This window comes from Phoenix dactylifera, unplaced genomic scaffold, assembly GCF_009389715.1.
Source record: "Phoenix dactylifera cultivar Barhee BC4 unplaced genomic scaffold, palm_55x_up_171113_PBpolish2nd_filt_p 000659F, whole genome shotgun sequence".
NCBI classification, from domain to species: Eukaryota; Viridiplantae; Streptophyta; class Magnoliopsida; order Arecales; family Arecaceae; genus Phoenix; species Phoenix dactylifera.
Window position 1 is genome coordinate 162,177 of NW_024068048.1, and position 12,034 is coordinate 174,210.

The 12,034-nt window shown below is 41.6% G+C and overlaps 1 protein-coding gene across 1 annotated transcript in view; it reads right to left on the bottom strand.

Moving 5' to 3' along the window:
• Nucleotides 1-329: 329 nt before the first annotated feature.
• The window catches only part of LOC113461222, a 39,393-nt gene continuing 27,688 nt past the window's right edge, over nucleotides 330-12,034 (bottom strand). The window contains exons 4-5 of the mRNA XM_039119921.1: nucleotides 1,032-1,765; nucleotides 330-918 (exon numbers count right to left, since the gene is read on the bottom strand). Of these exons, the coding sequence (XP_038975849.1) occupies nucleotides 1,235-1,765 (531 nt within the window). The 3' untranslated portion in view covers nucleotides 330-918; nucleotides 1,032-1,234. The remainder of the gene's footprint in view (nucleotides 919-1,031; nucleotides 1,766-12,034) is intronic.

A 12,034-nucleotide genomic window follows, 5' to 3' on the forward strand; every position in this document is an offset into this window, starting at 1 on the left:
TCCCTCATTCTTGTTGTGTGCTTACCAAACCTCCACCAACCTCTGAGCGGATTCTGATTGCAACCATCATATAGACCTTGACGCAAATTATATGTGCTCCAATAGGATGCATTTATGATATTGCTCGGTATCATGTTCTCGGAACAGGAATCCCTGGCGGATGCATTCTCATCCAAACGTCTACGAGTTTTTTAATAAAAAATGCCCAAAAAGTGCCGACTGGCTGAGCACTCTCTTGGAATACAGACCTAAACAAGAGACCCAAATTACAAAACCGTAGTTATCCCTGATTTGGGAATAGTGCAACAAGACCTTGGCATCATCAATAATTCCTAAGAACTACATGCACATCTTATATCTTGGCAAGTGGAATTCTCCAAAAACATGATAATCATTGTGTGAAATGAGTAGAAATGAAAAGCAAGTAGAAAGTATAAATTTCCAAGAAAGGGGGTTCTTGCACAAAAATACCTTCCACCCTCTCCCTTACCATTTCAGAAGGGGGGCTTTTTAACCTTTCTATAACAAAGCAATCGATTTTGTAAAGGACAGCTTGCTGCAGCGCCAAGAACTGAAGCACTTCGAACCTTATTTGCATTTTTAACTTGGCAGCAGGAAAAAACAATTTCCTCTCCTCAAATTTAGAAACCTAGCATTATAAAAACCACTTACTTTCCACCCTTTCAATCAATCCCTCTCAATCCAATGGAATAATTACTTTACCAAAAAACTGGATGGCTATCATCCTCCAAAAACAATAATGGTTTAGCTAAATCAACCAACACGTTCAGAGCCAAACAAGCTCAATCTTGGTCCATCAGCCCCAGCAATGTTCCTCAAAGGTGGTTTTGTTAGCACTGCCATCATCGGTTTTATCTCCCATGGACACAGCTTTGAAGATTGCCTTCGTTTTTCATACTGAGAAAACAGAGGGAGAGAGAAATAAATTAAGCAGGATTGGTACCACATTAACAGCAAATTAGGAGAATTAGATATTAGATAATTCTCCGACATTGATGAGAACTGTTTACCTCTTTGACAAAAGCATCAATTTCCTCCTTTGTCAGAGCTTCCTCCCCAGCATTTTTATCCCATCCAAGCGACTGTAAGAAGGCTTCTTCTTCAGGGTCAACAACAGGCTCTAAACATAGATTCTTTTCTTCACCATCGGGCAGAAACCCCATGGACTCACAAGCACTAAAATCTTCAAATTTCTTGTTCTCTATTGAGCAGTTCAAACCACGGTTAACGAATCATGATTGGCAGTTTCCACAATCTTCTCTCCTGACTTTTCCAAGTTGGATGACGATGCGACACAGCTTGTCTCAGGAATAGCACTTAAACAGTTCAATGCTTTCTTCCGGATGGAATTAAAGAAATCATTCCTGTTCTGAGCTTGATAAAATGGTCTTTTTTCCCCAAATGAGCTTTGAGTTGGAGATAAAGCAGTAACATTGTTGTCAACTTTAACCTTACTGTTGATGGGGCTTTTCAGAGGGATGACTGCAGCCAATGGAACAATGCCAACAGGGCTCATAGCTTTGCTAACACTTGGGCCTTCTTTGGCAGTGGGAGAGACAGCATTCCTCTCTCGGTTAAGGACTTGAAGATTTCCACTTTGAGATGTCTTTGGAATATCAGATCTTGCAGGTGCAAGAAAAGAATGTTTGATAAGCTGAGACGGCTGCTGGCCAACCTTGGGAAGAGCACTAAAATTTCCACACCTTGCTCCTTTAGATTTTGGTTTTTCTGAAGAGTTGAAAACCTGAGAGTGAGAAACAGTCAAGCACAGCTAATCTTTTGAAATTACAATAACTTTACCTCAATGAATCACTAATTACAACCAAATAACTATCACATCTTAACAAACAAAAGCATGACAAATTGACAACATGGAAAAGAAGCCACAACCCTTATGCACCAATGACACATTAAGTTCAGACCTAGTCAAGCTTAAATGTTCATTAAAGAGAGAATTTATATTGGATAGAAGTAGTTGCTATATGTCTACTTTCACATGCTAATGTTTTCAAATGCTTTCTGAATATAGATGGGATTTTATCACAAAAGTTAGCTAATTAATTATTTTTTCAGCTGCAAATATATCTTGTCCCATCACAAGATTTCAAAGTCAGCATTCTCTAAAAACATGGGCATTAGCCAAAATGTCTATAAAAACTTGACCTAGTCATTGCAATCTTCAACCAGATAATATTCATATCATGTCTTCAAGATGTAAATTTAATAACGACAGCCACGAAAATGGCAAGCCTTATTCCAACTATATGAGGCCTTAGCATATAAAATCCAATACATCGTGACAGTTAGAAAATCTTATTTTATATGAAAATGGAACAGCAAGCACCCATTTATTTCAAGAAACACATGAATTACTGCATGAGAAGATATGATCCAATAGAATGTTCAATAAGTAGCTCTCAAGCCGAAATTAGTCCTCTATAATTGGTGTTAAATTCTTGGCTAAGGCAACTTCATAAAAAAGAGGAGCCACCATGCAAACTCGAAAGGTGCAGACAAAGCTACCAATCTCAAGGAACTGTTTTGATGGCTGCGCAAGTTGGGTAAAAATTCCCTTATATGGTTTATGGTGAGAAGATGTTATCGGTGAAAGAAGCATTTCTTGGGATTAAGCAAAGTCTTAATTCAAACTCTTGAAAATCTTCAAATGTCATAAATCACCTTACAACTGATGCATAATCCCCAATTTTCTGGGATTAAGCACTCCAGAGAGTGTGTCCACTGGAAACATCTCTTCTTCCATGCGAATCATATTACTTCACTACAGGCCTTATGCAATGGATAAGCTGCTGTATTCGAACAGGTCCTAAATGATTTGGCTGTTGAAAACCATGCAATAAGGAACAACAGATCGAGTTACCTAAGCTTGAAGAAAGTATAAATTACAGGGATATAGACAGTTTGCTACAAGGAATTGAACAAACATGAAACATAGTTACACCAGAACTACAGTAAAGGATAAGCATTTATAACAGGAACAAAATCATGTGCATTCAAGAACATGAGGTCCTACCCTTGCATTTTACACAAGCACAAACAGAAAAGATTCTCCCTACCAGTCATATTTGCAAGTGGATGTACATAGCACATGTACTTGCCAGTATGACAATAGAATTATTACCACAAAGAATTGTTAGGGATCAACCCTACGATTGCGGAATACAAGGAATAATAGGAGAAAGAAGAAGAACACGGCAAAACGATAGCACACGCACAAGACACAAATTTATATGGTTCAGAGTTTTTTGCTCCTACGTCCACAGCCGCACAGATCAATATTTCACTATATGAACAAAGAAAGTTACAGAAATTCAGGAGATGAGAACAAGCTCTCTCTCTCTCTCACAACAAATAATCTCTCTCAAGATGAACAACACGTCATCTTCCTGATGCACACAAAGAACAAAATTGTTCTGCCGCCTCCCTTGGATGCTTGGATCTCTTTGGAACCTCTTGTTGATGAGTTCTAGGGTTTCTCTAGGTTTCCACACTCTTCCTCGTGTCCCTCAAGAGGTTTATATATACCTACTAATCTCATACTTTGATTAGGACTCAAAAAAATCTTGACTTGGACCCGGTTTATAACTCAACCTCGCGTCAAAATTGTGCTCGAGTCGATTTCCGCAATTCTGCGAGTCGACTCGACAACAGTCCACAGAATACACCTCTCTGTCTGCCTGTGAGAGTCGACTCCTACAGGTCTCGAGTCGACTCCAAATTTGCAGGAGTCGACTCCAAAAATTGTGTCAAGTCTGCCTGCGTGCCAGAGTGTACTCCAAGTCTGCTGGAGTTGACTCCTGACCTTGCTGAAAATTTTTCTTGCTGATTCAACTCTGAATCTTCTCGAACTTTTTTCGGCTTGTCTTCCCTTGATCCTCCACCATCATAGTGCACATGGAGATCTTGAAAAAGGGAATGGATCAGGCTCCACAACCCAACAGCTCTCCCACTTGGAGACCGATACATCTAGTTGTGCATCTATCTGAAAAATAAACAAACTTCTATACCTTGATCTGTATTCTCTATGCGGCACCTCCATTCAACTATCTTCGGAGGCCCATTGAGGCCATGCATAGCCTCAATTTCTCTATAGTGACTGTTTTTGTCAATATATCAGCTGAATTCTTTGCCCCTTGAATCTTTTCAAGTAATAAACTGTCATCTTCTAACCACTTCCTGATGAAGTGATATCTCAGTTGTATGTGCTTCGTTCTCGCATGGAACATTGGGTTCTTGGCTAAGTAAATAGCACTCTGACTGTCGCAGAATAGTACACTACATTTATGTTCTCTGCCCAGCTCTTTCAGAAGGTTCTGCAGGCAAATCATCTCCTTGCTGGCTTCTGTAATGGCAACATACTCTGCCTCAATTGTCGAAATAGCAACGATCTTTTGCAACTGTGAGAACCAGCTCACTGCTGTCCCACCTATGGTATAAACATATCCTGTGGTGCTGCTTCTAGTGTCAGTATCACCTCCCAAGTCTGCATCCACAAAATCTTGTAGTGTTTGACTGTCTTTTCTATAACACAAGCCCACATCTTTGGTACCTTTCAGATATCTTAGGGTCCACTTGATAGCCTCCCAATGTTGTCTATCCGGATTGGCCATGTATCTGCTCAAAGCTCCCACTGCATGTGCAATGTCGGGTCTCGTGCAGATCATAGCATACATCAAACTGCCTACAGCTGAAGCATATAGTACCTTTGACATCTTCTTCAGCTCCTCATCATCCTTAGGTGATTGCTCTTTTGAAAGTTTGAAGTGGCTCGCCAAAAATGTCTGCACAGAATCTGCATCTGTTATATTAAATCTATCCAGCACCTTATCAATGTAGTTAGCTTGAGAAAGCTTCAGTGTTCCAGCCACCTTATCCCTTTCAATCCTCAGCCCAAGCATCTGTTTTGCTGCACCCATGTCTTTCATTGCAAACTCCCTTGATAACTCTTTCTTCCATCTTTCAATCTCTTGTATGTTCGGTCCAGCTATCAACATGTCAACATACAGGAGTAAGATGATAAAACTGCCATCAATACCTTAAGATAACAGCAATGATCTTCTTGACATCTTGCAAAACTATTGTTGATGATCATAAATCCATCGAACTTTCTGTACCACAACCTCGGAGCTTGTTTCAAACCATACAAACTTTTCTTCAGCTTGCATACAAAGTTCTCCTTGCCAGGAACTGCAAAGCGGGCAGGTTGTTGCATGTAGATGTCTTCATCAATCTCACCATGGTGAAATGCAATCGTGACATCCAACTGCTCCAGATGCAGATTTTCTGCTGCCACAATACTTAGAATCACTCTAATTGTTAAATATTTGACTACCGGCGAAAGAATCTCACTGTAATCGATACCTTCCTTCTGTTGGAAGCCTTTCACAACCAACCTTGCTTTGTACCTCTTGCTGCCATCAAGTTCCTCTTTAACTTTGCAGACCTACTTGTTCTGTAAAGCCTTCTTGCCTTCTGGTAGTGTACTGAGCTCCCAAGTTTGATTTCTATCCAAGGACTTCATCTCGTCCTTCATGGCTAGCTCCCACTTCACCGAATCTTCGTTGTCCATGGCTTCTTCATAACACTCGGGTTCACCTCCATCTATCAACTGCATATAATGTAAAGAGGATGAATATCTATCCAGTTGTCTCGAGATTCTCGTAGATCTCCTCAGCTGCGGTATACTTGGTTGAGGTTGTGTCACAATAGTTTCTGAATTTTCAGAATTTTCCTAAACTCTTTTGGCAACGTCTTCTTCTGTAATCTCTTGCAACTCAACTTGCTGATTTTTCTTACTCTGCTCCCCTACACTCTCAAAATCTGAAGTATTCTTATCCTTGTAGAGAACTCGCTCATTGAATATCACATCCTTGCTTCTGATGACCTTCTTGTTCTGCACATCCCAAAACTTGTATCCAAAATCATCTGCACCATATCCAATGAAGGAACACTTTCTGGACTTTGCATCTAGCTTGTCCCTTTTCTCTGCATTGATGTGCACATAGGAGAGACACACCCAAAGACCCTCAAGTGTGACAAATTTATTGTTTTTCCTATCCACTCTTTTTCAGGCAATTTGCAATCTAAGGGAATCGACGAACCTCTGTTTATCAGATATGCGGCGGTGTTGACTGCCTCAACCCAAAATATCTTAGGCAAACCAGCATGGATCCTCATGCTATTGGCTCTCTCGTTCAGGGTTCTGTTCATGCGCTCAGCCACCCCATTTTGCTGTGGTGTGCTCGGTATTATCTTCTCCATTCGGATTCCATACACTGTGCAGAATTCCTTGAACTCGCCGCTGTTATACTCACCGCCATTGTCAGACCTTAGTCGTTTTATCTTTGCACCAGGCTCATTATCCACCAAACTTTTCCACTTCTTAAAAGTGACCAACACCTCTGATTTATGCTTCAGGAAATAAATCCAAACCTTTCTGGTAGAGTCGTCAATGAATGTGACATAATAGTGTGAGCCTCCAAGAGATGCAACTGGCAAAGGCCCCCACACATCTGTGTACAAGCTCTAGCTTTTCTGTCTTCGGCGTTCTTCCACCCTTTAAGAAACTAACATTTTTCTGCTTTCCAAATATGCAGTCTTCACAAAGACCTACATCAACAATTTTCAGATCTGCTAACTTATTATTCTTCACCATCATCTTCATACCTTTCTCACTCATATGTCCGAGTCTACGATGCCAAAGACTACTATCTACTCCTGTCTCTGCCAATGCCACTGTATCCTTGGTGTTGTTGGTCATGTAGAGTGTCCCCAACTTGTTCCTAAGTGCTATCACCATAGCTCCTTTGGTGATCTTCCATGAACCACCTACGAAGGTAGTAACATACCCTTCGCTGTCAAGCTGCCCAACAGAAATCAAGTTTCTCTTTAAGCTTGGAACATGCCTCACATTCTTCAACTTCCACACTGACTGATTCAGCATCCTGAGATCGGATATAGCTGGGTTTCCGCGAAATCTCTGCGAAGATATGAACTTCACCTTTTCCCACAATATCTAAAGGCTCATCATCAGCGAGATAAAACTTCCCAAAAGTCTCCTGCAATGTAATTCAGCATACACTCCTTCCGTGAGGTAGAATAAAACGAAACTCCAGAGTCTACGATCCACGACTCCATAGGACTGTCCACGCTGAGAATCAGAGCATCGTTGACTTCATCTGTGGTTGCATTCACGAATTCCTCGTTCTGCCCCTTGCTCAGATTCTTCTTTCTAAGCCAACAATTCTTCCTCGTGTGGCCCTTCTTGCCACAATGCCAGCAACCATCACCTTTCGATCTAGACTTGCTCCTCCTCTTAGACTTTGATTTGCCACAGTTTTCATTGTGTTGTACAGTTCTTCCTCTACCTTCAGATGTGTTTAGGACCGAACCAGAGTTCACGCCAGACTCTCTCCTTCTGATATCTTTGCTGAGTATCAGATTTCGGACCTCCTCAAACTTCAACTTGTTTGAGCCACAAGAACTGCTTACAGCTGTCACCGTTGCACTCCAACTTTCTGGCAAAGAGGATAGAAGAATTAGGGCACAAACTTCATCCTCAAAACTGATCTCCACCGACCTCAACTGGCTCGTAATCAGATTAAACTCGTTGATGTGATCCATAACTGAGGAACCTTCACTCGTCTTCAGATTGAATAAACGGCGCATCAGGTACACCTTGTTGGAGGCCGAGGGTTTCTCATACATATTCGACAATGCTTTCAATAAACCCGCTATTGTCTTCTCTTCCAAAACGTTGAACGCGACGTTTCAAGCCAACCTCAAGCGAACAGCCCCCAAAGCCTGACAATCCAATAAATCCCAGTCGACCTGTGACATGTCTTTCGGTTTCACACCTTCGAGAGGTAGATGAAGCTTCTTTTGATACAGATAATCTTCGATCTGCATCTTTGATAGTCAACTTTAAAGACCACGCAATAGCACGTACCTTGTAGGATAGTGATTATGGATATCGATCCATAGGGATTGGGGTACGATTGTTTTCGTAAAAATATGTGAAAAGGAGAGTTTGTGAAAAGTATTAAACTAACTAATTAAATAAGAAATGCAAATAAAAATGATATAAGTAGAAGAGCCTAGGGCAAGGAGTTCACCACTAACATAGCAACAATGGTTAATTATATTTTACTTCGTTCTTGGATTAACATGCACATTGGCTACAAGCCTAATAAGCATTCAAATAGGAATTCACAAAAGTAATTTAGAAATAATTCATCTTCAGTTGGCATGCAATGTCTATCCTAATCTAAGGTGGTAGCACACCGCATCTTTCTTAAGCATGAACTATCTTATATTTACTTAGTGATCATAAAGAATAATTATATAAACATCATACTTAAAATCACAGAATTTAAATATGAGATAAAAAGATATTCATTAAGATCAACGAAGTTTATACAATTCCAAGAACAGAAAAAAAATACAAGAACCGTTGTCGCCTTTGTTAGGGCTTCATCCTGTCCTAGTGAAGAGCATAGGCTTCCATGCAGTGGTGGACGGCAGTAGGGGCTTCCATCGCGTCTAGCTCTTCTTCCTTTCCTCCACCGGCTTTCCTCCTCTCCAAATAAAATACTCGATGGAATACTGGATACTAAGAAAGCTGCCCCCTGTTCATGTCGATTCCCTTTTTGTAGGCTGCCAACTCTCTCTCTCCTCCCCTGTTCCGAGTGCAAGATAAGGATGGAAGGCAGCGGGATAAGGCTGTGGAGGCTTGATCTCCTCCGCGGATGATGGGAGATATTGCCGTATCTAATCCAAACGTTAGGAAGAGGATAAGCTGGAAGCTGATCGTGAATGGTTGGGAGATGAGCTGATGCCGTATCCATGGAGATGGAACCAATCCAAGCTGATGTTGTTTCACTGCGAAAGAAAATATTGGATGCGGAAGATCATTTACGGATGAGGAGTGGCTTGGTTCTTATCCGGAAGTTAGGAAAGACACGGAGGGAACACGGAGAGGATGGAACGAACGGGATGCAACGATCTGTTCGTGAACGGGAGGAATTCGGAAGAAGATTGGGAGGATCTCGGCTGGTTGAGGAATGGTTGGGAGAAGATCCGTAACGGGAGGAAGTTGCTTTGGTTGTGGCGTGCACGTAAACGGTATGAAGAGGAGGTGAGCTGGGAGCTGGGATGAAGAAGTTGGCTTGGTCTTTGGATGCAGGGGATGGCATGGATGCTGGAACGATGCTCACGGCTGAGAGGAAATGAGGATAAATCGCGGAGAATGGGGAGGATCTTGGCTTTGTTCCGAAACAGGGGCCCTGTTCATTGGACGCGGAAGATCTCATGAAGTTGGCTGGGGTCAACCGGAGGAAGAGGATGCTGCACGGGATGCTAAAACTCACTGGAGGATCGTTCGTGGTTGGGAATGACCTGGGAGTTATCCGTGGAAGGAGGGAACGGCTGGAGATTGAGCTAATCCGGGCTTATCCAGGCTGGCCATGGGATACTCAGATGCGGAGGGAGATAATCATGCGGACGATCATATGCAAACGGCCAGGACGAGCATGGGACGCTGGGTTCATGCGGACGGAAGGAATGTGGCTTGATTCAGGAGAGGAAATCAGGGATCCCGTGTGATATGCTGATGGCTGGATGTGGGAAGATGTTGGGAGGAACTCTATTTTGAGGCTAAAAACAGGGGAAGTTTGGGCATGTGGAAAGGAAGTCTTGTTCTGATGGGTGAATGCGTGAAGAAAAGGAAGGCTGGGATGGGGTGCAGTGGGTCTTGGAGGAGAGCTTTTGGAGTTGACTCCGGAAGATGTGGAGTCGACTTTGATTGGCTATGGACTTGTGAAATGGTGCAGTGTGAGTTTAGGCATTATCCAATTAAGTTTGACTCGACCTGCATACATTAGGCTCAATCAATAAATAATTAAATCAACTTGAATTACCTCTAATAATTTATTAAAATGCAATGATGAAGGAAAACACATTTTCTTATATTTAAATTTAAAATATGTGCATAACAATAATAATAAGTGCTATGTAAAATAGATAAATTTATATATTATTTAGCACTGATCAATCTTCCAGAAACTGAAGTCTTTGCCGTCAAATCTGTTAATCTTGACCTTGCCTTCTTCAGCCGTCGTTGCTCCCACTTTTTTCTTCGAACCAAATTGCTCTGATACCAGTTGTTAGGGATCAACCCTATGATTATGGAATACAAGAAATAATAGGAGAAAAAAGAACACGGCAAAACAATAGCACACGCACAAGACACATAAATTTATGTAGTTCAAGTCTCCTACGTCCACAGCCGCACAGATCAATATTTCACTATATGAACAAAGAAAGTTACAGAGATTCAGGAGATGAGAATAAGCTCTCTCTCTCACAACAAATAATCTCTCTCAAGACGAACGACATGTCATCTTCTTGATGCACACAAAGAACAAAACTGATCTGTTGCCTCCCTTGGACGCTTGGATCTCTTTGGAACCTCTTGTTGATGAGTTTTAGGGTTTCTCTAGGTTTCCACACTCTTCCTCGTGTCCCTCAAGAAGTCTATATATACCTATTAATCTCTTACTTTGATTAGGACTCAAAAAACCTTGACTTGGACCCGGTTCATAACTCAGCCTCGCGTGAAAATCGTGCTCGAGTCAACTCCCGCAATTCTGCGAGTCGATTCGGCAACAGTCCACAGAAAATGCCTCTCTGTCTGCCTGTGGGAGTCGACTCCAAAAACTGTGCCAAGTCTGCCTGTGTGCCAGAGTTGACTCCAAGTCTGTTGGAGTCGACTCCTAACCCTACTGAAGGTTTTTTCTTGCTGATTCAACCCTGAATCTTCTCGCACTCTTTTCGGCTTGTCTTTCCTTGATCCTCCACCACCATAATGCACATGGGGTTCTTGAAAAAGGAAATGGATCAGGCTCCACAACCCAACAAGAATGAATAATTGTCAACTATATTATCTTTTTGGTAGGATTTTGCTGACTCCATTATCAAGGATAACAGAAACTAAAGGCCTATTTGGATGCCTGCACGAACTATTCCAGGGATAAAATTCCCCAAACAACTAATCTCTAAGAGAGGCAGTAACTGCAGAGAAAAATTAGGCAGTAATTAGGAGAGATTGAGAGATTTTTCAATCATAGTCCCTGAAAAATAGGATACTTGAATCCTTCTCAGAGGTGATTTCCAGCATCCCATTTCTGGGATCACACAAGCCAAAGTTTCCTTGATCAGGAACATTTTTCATCCTCCCATGCTAACTCTCTCCACCTCTTGCCTTTTGTAGTTTATCCTCTGAACAGCTTAGCCGGGCATGCAAGCAGCCCCTAACTCTCATCCTCCCATGCTAACTCTCTCCACCTCTTGCCTTTTGTAGTTTATCCTAAGGGCTGCTTGCATGCTAGAAGATCTTGTTGGATTGACATCATCTTATGGTAGGAGCATACGATAAGTTGGAGGAGCAATACAGTTAAGAAAAAAGAAGGGGGGGAGAAGAAGCAGGGGATTGGGCCTTCCAGCAGAATCATTTATCCAGATTTTAGGGATAAAGCAAACCTGTGGGAGGTGCTTTATCATATATGAGAAAAATCAAGATGCAAGGATCGAAGCTTCCCTGATTCCTTGAGACTCCTCTTTCATCACATATCCTCAGAGGAAGATTTCCATCTTGAAAAGCAATCCACAGATAATCCACATTGGCTTCCAAACAGCTCATTAGGGGCACATTTTATCGGTCCACTAAGATCTTCCTGTCCGAGGCTGATGTTTTGAAAATAAGTAGTTGGGAGGTGGTTCAAAGCAATCAGGGAAGCTAGGGAACAACTAGTCCCTTTTTATCATGGGAAAGCTAAATCACCTTGGAAAGGAATTATCCCTAAAAAATAGAGATTAACTATCATGGATACTATGATTTCTCTTCAAGCGAATGTTTTCTATATATTCTTTAAGTACAAGATGAAGATCCTATTGGACTAATAAGATCTTCAATTGTCCAAACAACCCCTAAACGTTT